This window comes from Colias croceus, chromosome Z, assembly GCF_905220415.1.
Source record: "Colias croceus chromosome Z, ilColCroc2.1".
NCBI classification, from domain to species: Eukaryota; Metazoa; Arthropoda; class Insecta; order Lepidoptera; family Pieridae; genus Colias; species Colias croceus.
This window is the reverse complement of record NC_059568.1, coordinates 8,695,742-8,712,715: the sequence shown is the minus strand read 5'-3', so window position 1 is coordinate 8,712,715 and position 16,974 is coordinate 8,695,742. Positions and strand designations below refer to the sequence as shown.

Below are 16,974 nucleotides of genomic sequence, written 5' to 3'. Positions count from 1 at the left end.
GCTAATATTATCTGTTGTAGTCGATGATATCGCTCATTACTCATAAGCTATTAAAAAAAATAAGATAATTGGGCCTTTTCATCTACGAACGAAATGTCAATTCTCAAGTTGGGCAACTTATTAGACTTTAGATTACTGTACTTAAACTACTACCTACTGTGTGTAGGTAGGTAATAAATGAAACTTACTTAATTCTAGTAAATATATTTAGAAACGATAAAAGATATTCTAGAATCTAGATGTTGATTTGGCTATTGTAGTTTTTGTTTTGACCACCGAACGTCTGTTCATAAAGGCACACCGCTTAAATTTGAAAACGCTCATTAATGAACTTTAAGTTACCAATTAAACATTGCTTGCATTGCATAGACACCACATTTCACTAACGAGCGATTGAACATTATATTACGAGGAATGCGGGTATACACTAGTATACCGTACGTACTAATGTGCGGGTATAGGGTAGACTGGGTACGGTTGAAACAATTTCACTTATAACGACCATAACTTTGCTCTTTATAACCCGAGCGATGAAAAATATATTATGTTAAATAAAAGAGCATGTATCTGTCTACTAATAGGCGCTATGATTTTAGTTCCATGTGTATTATTTTTTACAGCAGATCAAATTAAAAAAATAAATCCGATTTGTTTCAACCGTCCCCATACCAGGGGCGGTTGAAACAGTGATTGGGGTCAGTTGAAAAATATGCGAATAATACAAAATATAGCATTAAAATATGTTTTATTGATTGTTTATTTTAAATCTAACAATAATTAAGTAACTCTTTTACAATAAGGTCTGTTCTCTAAATATGGTGACATACAAACAAGACGGAAGTATCTACTCCTCATCTTCTGATGATATCTCCTCTTGTATTTTTTTTATTTTTTGCTTCTTCGGTGTTAATTTTACATTTTCTTCCGTCAAATTTCTTCCTTTTTCCTCTATCCAATCGCTTCTTCACTTGCTTAGCTCTTGTTCGTTTCAATAATAATTCTTGCTCTTTTCTTATCTCTTCCTTATCAGGTGTGCCAGTGTAAATAGTAGAATTCTTGAGTTTTCGCCCTCTATTATTATACCTTCTATTGTTATATCCTCTAATATATCCATTTTTTTATTTTCTTGCTCGCCAGAGTCATCTCGTATTCGAATTTACCTTAGAAGCGATTAATTGTGCTTCTTTGCCACTTTTCGCAATGATCTTCGGTTTTCACTTCCTCATATGCGTCTTTGTACTTTGAAAAGTCTATTATCTTCCCCAATTTACACGTACGAAATTACACGTACATCGGCATCTAAAAATACAAAAAATAATTAAAACAATGTTTCAACCGTACCAAAAAAAATGTTTCAACCGTCCCCAACTCCTTCTTTAGATTAGGTAATATACAGTTATAGTAATTGTAACAACAATGATACACAAAAACTAGTCACAATGTCATATTCCACAAAATTCACTTCAAACAAAAACGCATACTTAATAGAACCGCCAATAATTGGAAAAATCTCCAATCAAAAATACTTACTTTTGGTCATAAAAACATAATAGGGTCTTATAAAATCAGCTGAAGCGCGCGGAGATCGACGCAACATTATGGTTCGTGTTTAGAACAGTCGTGCGCTTCATTTTCCCCTTGGACCCCTAACCCCCCCACCAACGGTTTGCGAGATATTCGTGTTGTTTCAACCGTCCTTTGTTTCAATCGTACCCAGTCTACCCTACTAATACAATTCAGGAACTATTTCCTTCTTAACCTCTTTTATCTGTTAAATGTGTGTCTAACAATCAAATTAAACCCCGATTATAAACAAAAGAAAATTAAAATTTTCGTGTAAACCATAAAAATTTAATAAATGACGACTGTATTCAATAAAACTGGTCACGATAAATATAGTCTTAAAAAGTAAGGTCTATTATATTCATTAAAAAATGTAGAACCTTTGGAGCCGAATATTGCGGGTAGGACTCGTGTTTCTGGAGCATCGGTGACGAAAGCGTCGCTTCGACAGCGGAGAGCATGGGCTCGGAGGTTTGCTTGCGGACCTCGCGCTCGTCGGGCTGCACGCGATTCTGCCTTTTGAAAAATTTCGATCGCCGCAGCCGAAGATCTAATTGTGAATTTAATGTGTCTGTGGAAAGTTCGTAGATACATTTATTGTGTCAATTGGCTATTTACACAGGCTATTTATTAACCCTTATACAAATTATTGTGGCTAAACTTGATCGATTTCTAATTCCTATTAAAATTGTAATTGAAAATATAAATTCAAAGTATTAAGCGATAGATACTAATGAATCTTAATTCTAGTGATTTTCGTGTGAATTGTGAAAGGATAGTGAAGGTGTAGGGAAAATTAAAATAATATTTTATAAAATAACCACATGCTTTATTGCCTATTTTGGTATAATGTAGTGCTACGCACATATTTACAGAGATGACATGACATTTTTGCCCAATACGTATCGACATGACCGCAGTAAATGTACAATGTGCCAATCATTAAAACATTGTATTTACATACGACATATTTATTCTACTTCTTTTATTCATGTTATATAGTATTCAAATAATTGACACTTTGTCTAAAATACTCAAACGCCTTTTATAATACTGAAAAATTATACACAGTCTCAAGGTCACTCACTACTAGAGCGCCACTTAACATAAATGCCCTAATCTGGTAACAAAAATTACACAACCTACCAATTTACACAGTTCTTTGTGAGAGAAGCGAAAGAGAAATAAGAAATGACTGGCGATGTGCTACATTTGACGATTATCTGAGCACATTTCTACGTAAAGTGTGAAAATATACTCATTACAATATTATCTTGAAAACGTTTATGCCAGCCATTTCTAATGTTTTAAATAAATGAATTTAGTTTATAACTATTATTAGATTATGATTTTGTTCCATATGTATATGTGTACATAGTTTAATTATGATAATGATAGCATGCATAATTATTTACACTTCCTTATTGGCATAGTATAATATATTATTAGAACCTCCTTTTCTACCCTTACAATACTGTATACAAAATAAATCAGCACACTTATCATACCTTTTGTAAAAAAAATGCTAATGAAAAGTACGATATAAAACGCTAAGAATATTTAAAAAAATCAGTCAAAATGCAAGAGATCTTCATTACTGTTTCAATTCTAAAGTAAAATAAAAAAATATCCCCAAAACGTAACATTTTTCCATTCGAAAATTACTCAGTCATTGGCATGCTTATAAAGTAACTCAAAAATACAACTTATTCAATCCCTAATGTGAAGATTCAATTATTTAATAACTTCCCACACTAATATTACTCGTAGGACACAATTTAACACTACCTTAATTCTATAAATGCATGGTATCTATTAAAACATGCCTATATACATACACAAGGGATCGAGATCGATTTCTGTAGAAAATAGAGAAATGTAGGCCTGTTTGAAGCAAATCAAGTGGGTTCACATTCAATTGCTTATTAATTCGGTCACTTAGCGTTATACAATTTACTTAGTAATCTAATACACAATTAAGGCCATATAATATAATATATATTATAAGTTGTGGCCATGTACTTTCGACGCCCTTTGACCCACCTCGGGGCCTTAGGACATTAAGTAAATTTATAATTATTGCAAAACGATATATTATTTTTATACGCACCACATATATTTTATTTTCTCAATACATACTGAGTAATGTTGTAAGTTGCATCTAATCACTTTTCAGTTTAAAAATAATTAATGTAATATTTTATATCGAAGGTTTTAGAATAATTATCGTGAAAATATACATAAAAGTTGACATCACCACACCAGATTTTGCTCAACAAATGATTACCAGGAATACGAGGCTTTGTAATTTTGAAAAAATTATAGTCATTTAGATGGCAATTGTGTAAGAGTTATTACTAAAATGCAATACAATACTGATAAGTCTAATTTCGACCTTACACCCATAATATTAAAAAAATTCAACCCTTAAAATGGAAGTCAGGTATCAAACCTGAACCTAACTTTAAAATATCTATCCGACGATACCACACAAGGTTGGGTAGGTCATGATTTATTTTTCATCTCCACTAAACTCCACAAAAAAAAAAGCAATACGCTACGAATTGAGAATAATATGGCAAGTCAGAATAAATATGTGATGTTCAATTTACTTCGTTTAAAAAGATATGACACAAGAATATTAAGTACATTTTTGGGAACATCGATACATAACGTATTTGAGAAAACAATGTGTATAAAAAATAAAAAATAATAAAGCATAATCGTAACGTAGGTAGGGAATCCCTGAGAGTATGTTTTCAAGAATGTATCCTTGAAATAGTAAGTATACCTTCGCGGTAGTGACGAAAATTAAAACTAAAGAAAAAAATTTAACTTAAATAAATAAAATAAAACAATGCAAGTTGGTACAGACCGACTAGCTTAAACTATTCCAATCATCGCGCTGGTTGAAACGCAATAAACTACCACCCACTTCACTTGCGTTATTTTTGTTCATTAAAACTGTACTAAATTTAAGATTTACTCTTTATACTGCCAGCAGCTGAAAGGTTAATTTGTGCTCAGTTTTAATCTGTGATTTTGTATTGTGATTATTTCTTAATACTTAATTTCACTCAGTATGAAATCAGTTCCTAAGGGGTCACGATTCAATACATTAAAAGCGTTGAGACATACGGGTCTCATCATACTGTTGGTTTGTAAACGGCTGCGGGGCGTGGCGCGTAGAAAATTGTCAACGTTAGTCTTTCGTTCGTAGCAGAACCGGAAGGAGGCAGCACAAAATGGTGTCCACGCTTCTAGTTGCGTATCCAATTCACTGCGCATGCGTGGCGTGTACTTTGCGCGTACGTAACGTATTCGGTGCGGACCCGCTTAGCACGTTCGGAATTCGCTTGTATTCCTATTGATAACCTTTAATGCGATACAAGAATTTTGAAATTAATGTAATTGTCCAGTTAACTGAAATTTTATTGTTGTGATGTGTCTACTTTAAACTATTATGCGTAAAATGAATTAGATATACCAATATCCACAGATAATAATGGTTACGCTCACATAAGATCTGTGGAATGATTTTATCGAGTTAAATATATCGACGGTTTATGGCTTTTGCGTGTATTAATTATATTAATTTATAAAATATTATTAAAAGTGATTTTTTTCTTCTACTTCTAATCGACGACCGGCGATACGCAATTTAATTACTATATATGATTTTTAATGCAAGAGCAATATCTAAAAGTGTATAATAAATTGTCTCCTAATCATACTTAGCTACACCAAAAAAGAAACCATAAATACAATACAATTATTACAAAAATACTTATGCTATAAAAAATTTAAACATACTGAAGATCTTGCTTGATTGTGCTTAATAAATTTTAAGCAAGTATTTTTAATGTAATAATATTTCAAAATACTATCACAGAATTGTGTTTCACTGGTAGTAATAACTGACGCATAATCGATCATAACTAAACTATACGTAAGAATATTTAAGCGGAGGTAGATTTCATACAAATGAACTTAAGCTGCCTTTTGTGTTATGATTTAAAGCTCAACAATGCAATAACACGGTTGTTAGAAATTCATAGAACATCAATCTGATCCTATTATAATAACTATAATAAATTCGCTATCACATTTCACATATCTTACAATCTAAGTAATGCGTAATATGATAATAAAGCATTTACAAATATCTTATAAACCTTACTGTTCTACTGAGATCTAAATATACTATTTTTATGGCAATGTATCACCCGCAGAGGATGTAGCGTCGCCCAGCGTCACGCTTCAAGTGCATCCAATTGTTTTACTCTATTGTAATACACTTTTCGTACTAATTTCCTCTATATTACCTCAAGAGTAAAGTTAACCTAATAATTGATTTCGTAAAACACACATTTGAAAATGGTTCTTTTGCCTTGAGGTTAGAGGACTAAAGTCGATTAAGGTAATACAATATAGTCATTTGGCATGCAATATTACGATACTCAAGTACTTTAAGTCTAATCATCACAATTGAATTGTATGCATTGTCGACTGCATTTATTACGATGAATAGGTTTAAAACACGTTGGACTGTCTAAAGCCATCACAAACCATATATCTTAAACTGTTTGGTTAACTGGAACTGTATTTACAAGTTTAGAAGTATCGTTCATCCTCTAATGTAGCAGGATCACATATATTTCAATGTATATCTGTGTTGCTGGAAGATTTATATGCTTTTTTCATTAGTAGCAATTGGCATCCTAGATAACCCGCCACACTTGTGCGAATTAGGTTATATTTCTTCAATAAAGCTCGACACAAAAAATCTTCTCGATATATTTTAAGGTCGTAAGTTCGCATATTGAAATGCACGTTCAATTCCGTTGAGCGAAGGAAGGCGCGCACGCGGGCCTCGCGCGAGTGTCCAGTATTTACAGGGGCAGTTGCATGTTGACGACTCGCCACGGGTCTGCGGGCCCGAGCAGCAGCGGCAGCGCGGGGCCGGGCGGGGGCAGCGGCCCGCCGGCCCACCCCGGTCACAACGAGTACGACTCGACGCCCGGCGCGCCGCATGCCGCGTTCTATTGCATCTGGTAGTTCACGTTCAGCGTCGGGTTGTTCACCTGCACCTGGAAGTCCAGCGGCCGCGGGTCGATGAACCCGACGGGCACCGGGTGCGGCGGGCAGATCAGCGCCATCTGCTGCTCCTGCGGCGGCATCTCCTCCTTCGTCTCGATCGGCGGCGACGAGTGCTCGCGCTTGATCCTGCTCTTGATGCTCGGCCGGTTGTTGGGGTAGCCCTTCTTCTTGTACTCCAACCACAGCGTTCTGTTGTTCACGCCGAATAGCCGCGCCGCTTTACAGAACCCGATGCCGCCGATGCGCACCGCTTCCAACGCCCTCTGGAAGTTCTCCGCGGCCTGTGGGTTCGTAGTGCGCCGTCGTTTCGGTTGATTCTGTGCCGATATGTCGTGGGTCGTTTGAGCTTCCGCCGCACAACTGGGGCCCGGCGACGGGCCGGTCACCCCTAAATTTTGGCCGTAATCGTTCATTTCGTGATCCGCGTGAGGATTAATGACATTGTTGATATACATTCCCGGGTCCGGTTGCAGCCCTCCCCCACCGATACAAGCGGCGTTTGGGTATCGCGGGTAAGTGTGCTCCAACATACTCCATTGTCCTCCTGGGAAGAGAGATGAATGATTTCGTATAATACAATTAAAAAAAAAGAAATATTCAAACTTAAAAAAAATAATATTCATTTATCTCCCTTCCCTGGAAAACAGAACATACATCCCGAACTTTTAAACTTACTATTTAGAACAATATTATAATACATTTTCAATGTAGACATGCTGTATTATAAGAATTGATGTGAATGTATGGAATTATGCAAAATAAAGTGAAGAATTAAATGAATATTATCAAAGTTCAAGAGACCAGGGTAGTGAGGTAAATAAAATCAAATTGAAGCGAATGAAAATGAAGTACAGAGTGACAGTACCTGACATACCTTGTGCTAGTCCCACTGCATTGTTATCCATTGTCATAGGTTCCACATTAAGATTGTGGGCTTCTCCAGGCTGAAGCAGAAAATAACAATCAGTCATATGATAATTGCAAACTTTTTATTAGGGGGCAAGTCACATATTATGATCAACAATATTATGAAAACTCAAAATCTTTAGAATTAATTACCTGCTGAATGACATCCATCCGTTCCTCATATTCCCTCATGCGTCTTTGCTGAGGCAGACTGCTGAGTGTGATGGTCTCACCGCGGACAATGTCATGGGAGTTTTGCCCATACTCTTCATTTTTGGGCTCATCATGCACCAGATTGCCTAGATTCGTTGAACCAGATGAACTTTTCCGGCGTCTAAGGGGAAGTAAGATTTAATTATTCAATGCCTTCAAAAAAGATTTCACATAATATAAAATTGTAAAAGTATATGTATATAAAGAATATAAATTAACCTTCTTCTTCTGTTACATGGAGACGATGATGGTGACGCAGAAGGCCTAAGCGATTCCATAGACTCCCCTGGCGACTGGAAGTCAGATGATGTATTTTGTCGTGTGAGGGATGTAGAATCAGGCATCTCAGTGAGACCCTTGATTTTCAGTAATTTTGCAGTGTCCAGTACCTGTAAGAAATGATTACTTTCAAATAAAGTTTTAAGCATTTTAATGCTATAAAAATATCAATACTTTAATGAATTTGTGAATAAGTTAACTGACTGGTTTATTAAATGTGAACAATGTGCATGAAATTTACCTGTGGCAACTGCTCTTCAGTGACATTGACTTCACCATAATACATGAAGTCAACCATTGTGCGAAGATCAGAGAAAGATACATCTTTCAAGATGACAATTGGATGACGAGATGGATTGTCCACAAAGAGTGCCTGAAATATAAAATAATTTCTTACTTTCCTTTTATTCAGTATACTTAATGATTTCAATAAACACATAATAAAAAGTGAGTGTATATATTCATTTATATATATGAATATATTATCTACTATTGCAATATTTTCTCTTCTTTAAATAAATTCCATAACAAACCCCAAATTAATGAGTATTTTTTAACAAGTAAGTGTAATTTTTAAATATTTAAACAAATATACAACAATGAAAATATTTCTACCTGAAAATAAGTACTGCACGCAGAAAGGACAACTTTATGTGCTTGTAAGTGTTGTCCCTCGGCCGCAAGTGTCACATCTACAAGTGTCTTTGTGTTGAGAAGTGTTGTAAACATTGATATAAAGTTTGGCTGGTGGTTATTCCACCGCAAACTGTATTGCTGAGACATGGTGACTGCCTGGAAGAAATAATTTAGTATGGTCATATTATTATTTAATACAATATGAATAACATTTAAAATGGATATTGTAAGAAAATATTTAACATACCTCTTCTACAATCCTTTCAGATATAAAGCTTTACTACTTCATAGGCAACCACACTCTGAAAAAAAAGTGTTTATTGGTTTATTAGATATAAACAGACATATCAAAAGAGCACTTTTTTTTACAGGTAAAATCTTCTTTATTTCGCAGTGCAGTATTATAATAATAGTTTAATATGCAACAGTTGTATATACTTTAGCTTAGTTATTATAAGAAATTTTCTGAATTCCTCTATTCTCAAATATTAATTTTATTTTATTATAATACAAAAAAAAAGCATTGAAAGATTTTTTAAAATTTCATCCTGTAACACATTCTATATACAAAAACCAATTTCCTAATATATTATTGATGTTACATATCTCTTAATGATAGTGCTGTAGATACATATTAATAGGCCTTATGTATTCGCTATGCTTTAAAAAAATACATTTATCATAGTATTTTCGCTGTGGCTGTGTAATAAATTCGTACGTAATTTGTGCGTTTTCATTATTAAAATTCTAAATTTACTTTGATGTAGGTACATCAGGTTTACTTTGATGAAGGTACATAGAATTTATTAAACGCATGGACACGTTGAATACGCCGCGACATTTTCGAAATAGTTTTTGAAAATTTATGATTCTTATATATTGTGTTTATTAATAAACTATTGTGTAAATACTAAATACGCAAACAATGCAAACTGCAATAACACTAATAATTATTGTCAACCGCGTCGCTCACTGTCATCATAGTCACGGAATTCAAGCTTCAGCTTTTCAAGCTGTAACAATAACGTTATTGATACTCACATCTTCGTATCTTCACTATTAAATCAATATAATGCGCTGCGCATTTCATTTTACTTATTTTCAAATCAATGAGATACAAAAAAACACAACGAATGCTGATGAGGCCACTTCGGACAAATGACATCAATCAATAACAATGTTAAATCAGAGTGCTTGGTATATTTGGTTATTCAGTGCACACTTACCTAAACCGCTTAGTGCAAAAAATCATTTGATCAACAAATTCTTATGCACCAATTAATAAAAATAGTGTTTTAATGTAAAATAAATTCAACCCACGCTAACAAAACTAAAGTTAAAACCCACGCCAACCGGTATTGCCATTAGCCAATATAAATAAATATGAAATTTGAATTGTTTTTTTTTTTTGTTGTACGTATTAAAAAGACTATTTTACTGTTTCATGAAAAATATGTGATTTTTAAATAATTTATTGACTGAATTCAATGGCTTTTGGGTAATTATTGTAATAGATTATTTGAACAATTAAATTCGACTGCAACTAGGCGCACCCATCCGCTGGATTTGTTGCTGGCGATAAGTCCGCGGACAAATCTGCGTGTGTATGTGTAGGTAGTTGTGCGCGGCTCGCGGCTCGGCGCGGGGCTCGCCGTCTGGAGACGCGAGCGCCGCGCCGCACCCGAGCCGCGCCGGACAAATCCGTACGTGTGTGTGCGCGCGCGGATTTGTCGGTGAACTTGTCAGTCATTCGCCATATAATACATAATAAATTTTATAAATAACTAGCTTTCCACCCGCAGCTTCGCCCGCGCAGTAAAAAAAAACCCGCATAGTTCCCGTTCCTAATTGCCGGGATAAAACCTATACTATTTCCCGGGATAAAAAGTTAGTATATATGTCCTTAGTAGTATGTCCTTTCTCGGGTATCAAAATACCTCTATACCAAATTTCATGCAAATTGCTTCAGTAGTTAAGGCGTGATTGAGTAACAGACAGACAGAGTTACTTTTGCATTAATTATAATATTAGTATGGATTAAAAGAATTCATAAATCACAACGCATTTATTTAAATATGTTGGATTCTAGATAACAGATTTCGATTTTTAGAGTAACGTCTCTAGTAAGTATTTAAAAAAAGTTTCAGTTCTTTAAATCAGAAAATGTTTATTATGTTAAGAATGGTTTATTAGTAAAATCAAATATAAAAATTACTCGTATCGATCTTTATTATTATAAATATATTACTTATGTATTTTAATTGAAAAAAGTTAAACAAACAAATGTGCAGTTCTAGTTCGTTCGTTCGTTCTTTTTTTCTTCGTTGTTTCAGCCATTCCTTTGCCCACATGCGCTTTTTTTTCTGCGTTAAAAGTATTGCACCGACTACTAGAGCCAGAGAGCTTTTTTTCGTGGTAGGGTAGATACGTGCAAGGCTCATCAAAGTTCACAGTCGACTGGACTGCAACTCGGCGCTCGTATAGTGTGTGGGCGATGACGATGAGGATTTGTCCACGGATTGGTACGGCTCGGGGCTCTGCTCGCGGTGCGTGTAGGTGACGAAACATCTATACTATAATCTATATAAAATACTAATATTATAAAGTTTGAAAAATTATTTCGGTGCTATATAGACCCTTGGATAGCCCATTTATCGAGGAAGGTCATAGGCTATATATCATCACGCTACGACCGACAGGGGTGGAGCCACGGGGGTGAAACCGCAGGGCGCAGCTAGTTATTCATAAATTTCTATGGACTTAAGCAGGGTTTCCCAATATTTTTAATCTTTTTTTTATATTGAGATCTCAGAGTAATGTTTTAAGATCCATAATATGAAGGAATATACTCACAATATACTTATATGATTTATTTTTTAATACTATATTATTTTCCAGAGACATTTGCATCGTTCGTTCGTTGGTTCCAATTCGTTCGTCTGTTGTAAAATGTCATATTAGAATTTAGATTTGACATATGACACTTGACAATTGACATAGGATTTGAATATTGAATATTGACCCATGTTTTCAAAAATCGCGAATTACGTTACGCAAAAGAGTAATCTTTGAAGAAAAAGGGGCAATTCGGTTATAAAAGTCGTATAGAATAGGTAAGTAATTGAACCTTTAATATATAATAACTTCAGGCCCTTTTGTATTTTATGTCTATTTTTTTTATCACGTCCATCTTGCATGATCACTTGTTTACCCATTTGGAATGGCTTCGTTTTTAAATAGGATTTATAACACAGAAGATATTTCTGTTTAACATTTCTATAACTCTTTTATGTCTTAATTCATATGTAGTTTTTCTGAATAACATACGTCTAAGAACGACCTTCATGTTCAGGAAGGTCATAATACTGATGTTTATATAATTTTCATTGTTTTGTTTTTCATTGTCCGCTGGCGTGATAATGTTCTATATTGAATGTTATTATTCGTTCATTGTCCTCATTGGCTCTTAGGTGGCAAGAAACTGTGTTAACACTGATATAAAAATATTTAAAGATATATTTTTAAACAAAATACCTAGTTATTTAATAGTTTGTTCATTAAAATGGTAATTTGAAATAATATACTGAAAATTTATATATTTTTCAGTATATTATTATTCAATAAACCACTTATATTTGAGAGTAATTTAAATTTGGTGCTCCTAACATTTAAAATTGTGTCTTGACATTATCACTGTATTTTTTATGAATACACATTATATGTAAGTACATAAATTTATTCAAAACAGAATAGTTAATACCATTTTTCATTTGATAAAAATTTTGTATGGAATATTGTATTCACATTGAACTGCTCAACATTGTTCTTCAAATTATTTAAAACAAGTAGGTACTTAAAGTTGTTAACTAAGTTCCTATTAGAATATTAGATAGTAAAAATTAGTTGCAAACATTTTCTTTTTTTATTAATAATAATTTATGTATTGTATTGAATGTTAAAGTTTAAAGTAATTAAAAAAAAATCAAAATGTTTTAATAGTGTTTCTACTCCTAATACATTAGAATTTATTTATTGTAATGTATTAATATTAGACACATCTTTTTTTATTCATTGATCAATAAGCAATTTTTATATATTTATTTATTATAATTTTAAGTATTAATTTAATTCAATTTTTATATATTTATTAATTAAGTATTAAGTAACAATAATTATTATAATTCATCTACACAACGCAAAAATGTTACACCCAACAACCAATAATAATTAAGAATACAAATAAATGTCTTGCTAATTAATTATTAACATAAATAACAAAAGAGAATTAATAGCAAAACAACTGATAAGATGCTTGATAAAGATCCTTTATCAATGTCATTGAACACTGAAATAAGATAACAACACTAATTGAATAATCAGAACACCTAATTAGTTGTGTAAATACATAGTGTGAAAATAATTTTTAATAGAGATACTTGCAGATATTATATTATTCATTCGTATAGTGGCAGCATTTGAATTGATTTATACACTTGTTTAGTAATAAAACTATGGCTTTATTAAATTTCGCATCAGGAATTTCAGTTCAGAAAGTAATATTATTTGTCTTTATGTAAATAATTTGTTTTTGATTGTCATCTGTAACATGTGTTTTTTCTTTATTATTTTCAATATGTTTTTTCTTTCAGAAGGACACTAAAATGAGTAAGCTGTGCAGACAGGTATCAATTGAGTCTCCCGGGCCGACCCTCAAGGAGTGTGTATTTAGCTTTGATGTCCCCGTTCCCGATGTGCCCATGTATGGCGCGAGAATTAGAGTAGTATATGCCGGAGCGTGTTATCGAGCTCATCGCACCCGTTCAGCATCGGTTTGTAGTACGTCATCGGTTTCCTCCATTGGAAGTCTATCGGGAGAGATGGAGGGCTTCGGATTACACTCTACACCGGCACATATAGGACTGCGAGATGGTGCTCTTTTCCCTGGGTATGAAGTAGCCGGTGTTGTCGATGCTATAGGAAAAGCTGCGGAAGGCACTGAGGGATTGGGCGAAGGCACTAGAATTGTGTTGTATCCATATGAGGGAGTTCCACATGGCTACGCAGATTACATTGTTGTGCCCGACTTTAAATGTCTCGTGCCAGTGCCAGATACTTTACCTTTAAGCGTAGCTGCTATGCTTCCGACAGGTGCATTGCTGGCTATGAATACCGTGTATACAGCTATTGAATGTTTGAATAAAATTCTAGAAGGTCCCAATAAGAAGGACAAAGCTACTGTTTTGATTGTTGGCACTGGTGGCTTAGCACTGTGGGCTCTTCGTATTGCGTCACACTGTTTCAAAGAAAGTCCACACCACAATAATATTTTCATATCAGTCGCGACCATTAAGGATGAAGGTTTCGTTTTGGCGCATGAGAGTGAAGAGTAAGTTCATTAGTAATATAGACAATAATCATCTTGAAAAAAATACTTTTATTTATTTTTGTCGTAAATAAACAGGGTGAAAGTGGTACAATGGTCTGAAGATCTGTATGAAAAGCAGTTAATCGAGCGTACAACCGACGCTTGCGGAGGACCTGTGGATATTGTGCTTAATTTCGGGACTACATCCCGATCTCTACACCGTTCGCTTCAATGTTTGGCTCAGGTAGATTTTAAAATCATTATAAATTTACAATATTTATAATATTTTTTTTGTTCATGTAAAATTTTTAATTATGTTTTTATAACTGTTTCTTTATTTTGACAGGGTGGTATGGTCCTTGTAACAGAGGATGTAGGGGATAAATTGTTACCAAAGTTTGCCAAGAAAGCAGAGGAAATGAATGTCAACATTGTTGTGGTACCAAATGGCACTATTGAACAGTTGAGAGAATTAGTTCAATTGGTTGCCAATGGAAATGTAAGTAATTTGATGATATTTAAATGTTTTGTATTTTATCATTTGGTATATGGAATGATAATTTTCGGTTTATATTCACAGATCGAACCCCCGCCACATTCAGTGTTTCCGGCAGAGGAAGCACAAGAAGTTGTAAGAAAGCTTTGCAACTCGGAGATACAGGGCCGGGCCATTTTGAAATTCCATAACATTGATTAAGTTGTTCAAAGAATTATTTGTCCTAAACATTGCTCATTGCCATAACAGAAACAGATGTAGCAAATTGAAGCACAACGGATGCTGCCAAAACAATATAGTCAATTGAATTTTAGAATACTACCAGATCTCAGTACACAACAAAGCAGAAATTAGATGTAGGTGATATGTTCACAAAGTTTAGAGTAAGAATTATGAAAAGTGAATTTCAATGAGTATTATGATATTATATTACTTTATCTCCCCTAATATGGGCATAATACATTTATAAATATCTACGCTTTGACATTATTATTATTATATAGTGTGTTCTATTATGTTTCTATGTTAAAATATAGTATAGTCAATGTATTCAAAGCTTGTATGTCGTGAGTAGCGTATTCAAAAGCGAAATTAGCTTAACTTTATTTTTCATTGATCAATAAATAACGTCAACTCGATTTTAAATAGGTCGATGTGTTGTTAATAAGTTTTATGAAAGTGGAACATGCTATTATTAACCTTATCGTGTATACTCCACATCTATGTTGTATCGTTCATGTGCGCGAAGTTGTTAAGGATAATAACAATTGTTTACTTGTGACGAGTCAAAGATATTGACTCTGTAAAATAAGGACTTGCGAATTATTTTTTATCTACGGTAATAGAACGATGATTTTTTTTATTAATAAAAAGTGACCGAATAAAACATTAATCTGTAATAATTATAGACTATAGTAGCAGAAAATAAAAAAAAACCTTTCTATACCTACTGTTTGCTAAAAAGGAAATAAAACAAAACAATAACTTACATATTCTTGTATGGAAACGAGTAACGATCAAAGAGTATTAAATATTTACTATACATATTATAGTATTTATCATACCTATTAAATTTATTGATAAAAATAAACGAATATATTAGAAACTAGCTTCCGCCCGCGACTCCGTCCGCGCGGATGCTGGTCTTCGCGTGGATGGTTTATTTCTCCATTTTGAGTACCTAACTCTGACAATGACATCTTATAAATATCTATTGAACCCAAATACGGCTAGGCCTATAATAATACGCAACGTGTGTTCGCAGTTCTACAGAACAACGTCTATGGATAAAACACAAAAATTAAGATATTTTTTTTCTGCGTATTTTTCCAGGATAAAAAGTGTCCTATTTTACGCCCAGGATAATAAGGTATAATTATACCAAGTTTCATCGAAATCGAACCGTTAGTTTTCACGTGATGTCTTCACATACAGACAGACAAAAAAATTTTAAATCACATATTTGGGTTTAGTATCGATCCGCTATTTATTTTTTCAATATTTTCAATGTACAGAATTGACCCTTCTACAGATTTATTATATGTATAGATGTAGTGAAATAACTTTATGCTTGAAGCTAATACTTATTTACATTATATCCTTCATATTATTATGTAATGAGATAGTTAGAATAAGACGGATAAAAAACAGAATAAAACATAGACTGTATGGTAAAATGTAATTCAATTTATTAAATCAATATTTAATTATTTTTATCATTGTATTGAATCGCACAAAAAGTTTTAGAAAGTAACAATTGATATATTTATATCAGTTTATATTTGATATTTAGATATTAATTTATTGAGAAAAGTCATGAAGTGATATTTGGTGCAAATATTTTCGACAGATTTTATTTTTATATAATCCGAGATTCATTGGAATTTTATGTATTTTTTAATTATCTAGTCATGTACATGAGTGTCATAAAGTAATAGAATTTTCTAATTTTTACATTTCACAAATCAAGTATATAAAATATAGTATATTCATATTACGTAAATAATTACCAATCATGTATTTTGTTAAAAGTATTGAAAAATAAATGTTTTTGTTTAAATACTTGCCTTTTATTTAATTCGATTCTGATACCACCACTAGGGGTTTTGTAGGCATTATTTGAGGTCTGTTTCTTGAATCAAAGTTTGGACCAGAACACCCTTTGTTCTGTATGGATCACATTTATGTTTGAGTCTAAAGATTTAAGTAAATTTTCTGTATATTATTCTTTCCAAAAAATATATATCCATTTGAGTATTAATGTAAATAGCAATCGGAAAAAAGGTCAAATAAAATAAAATGCAAAATGTTAGTATAAATTTTTAAATGTTATAAAAAAATAAAGCATTTAGATCAAACATTTTAAAGGAAAATTGTTAATCAATATTTTTTGTTGTGGTTGACTGCCCTCAGTTCC

General features: G+C 33.2%; 2 protein-coding genes across 7 annotated transcripts; one reads left to right on the top strand and one right to left on the bottom strand.

Annotated features, from left to right (window-relative positions):
* Nucleotides 1-2,370: 2,370 nt before the first annotated feature.
* On the bottom strand, nucleotides 2,371-10,038 carry LOC123705498. Of its 3 annotated transcripts, none has more exons than XM_045654291.1 (8): nucleotides 9,924-10,038; nucleotides 8,945-8,999; nucleotides 8,677-8,853; nucleotides 8,303-8,434; nucleotides 8,002-8,171; nucleotides 7,723-7,903; nucleotides 7,529-7,607; nucleotides 2,371-7,207 (listed from the first exon to the last, which is right to left on the bottom strand). In XM_045654291.1, exons 3-8 carry the CDS (start codon nucleotides 8,842-8,844, stop codon nucleotides 6,606-6,608), a joined length of 1,332 nt encoding a protein of 443 aa, XP_045510247.1. In that variant the 5' UTR covers nucleotides 8,845-8,853; nucleotides 8,945-8,999; nucleotides 9,924-10,038; the 3' UTR covers nucleotides 2,371-6,605. The 3 variants fall into 3 exon arrangements, with proteins under 3 accessions (XP_045510247.1, XP_045510249.1, XP_045510248.1); XM_045654293.1 differs by having other exon boundaries at nucleotides 7,538-7,607; XM_045654292.1 differs by lacking the exon at nucleotides 9,924-10,038 and adding an exon at nucleotides 9,739-9,846.
* Nucleotides 10,039-11,674: 1,636 nt separating this feature from the next.
* LOC123705497 (zinc-type alcohol dehydrogenase-like protein C1773.06c) lies at nucleotides 11,675-14,866 on the top strand. Of its 4 annotated transcripts, none has more exons than XM_045654288.1 (5): nucleotides 11,675-11,810; nucleotides 13,347-14,083; nucleotides 14,159-14,306; nucleotides 14,409-14,561; nucleotides 14,643-14,866. In XM_045654288.1, the coding sequence occupies exons 2-5, from the start codon at nucleotides 13,359-13,361 to the stop codon at nucleotides 14,757-14,759; spliced, it is 1,143 nt and encodes a 380-aa protein (XP_045510244.1). In that variant the 5' UTR covers nucleotides 11,675-11,810; nucleotides 13,347-13,358; the 3' UTR covers nucleotides 14,760-14,866. The 4 variants fall into 4 exon arrangements, with proteins under 4 accessions (XP_045510244.1, XP_045510245.1, XP_045510243.1 ...); XM_045654289.1 differs by having other exon boundaries at nucleotides 11,682-11,810; nucleotides 13,350-14,083; XM_045654287.1 differs by lacking the exon at nucleotides 11,675-11,810 and adding an exon at nucleotides 12,374-12,416.
* Nucleotides 14,867-16,974: the final 2,108 nt, after the last annotated feature.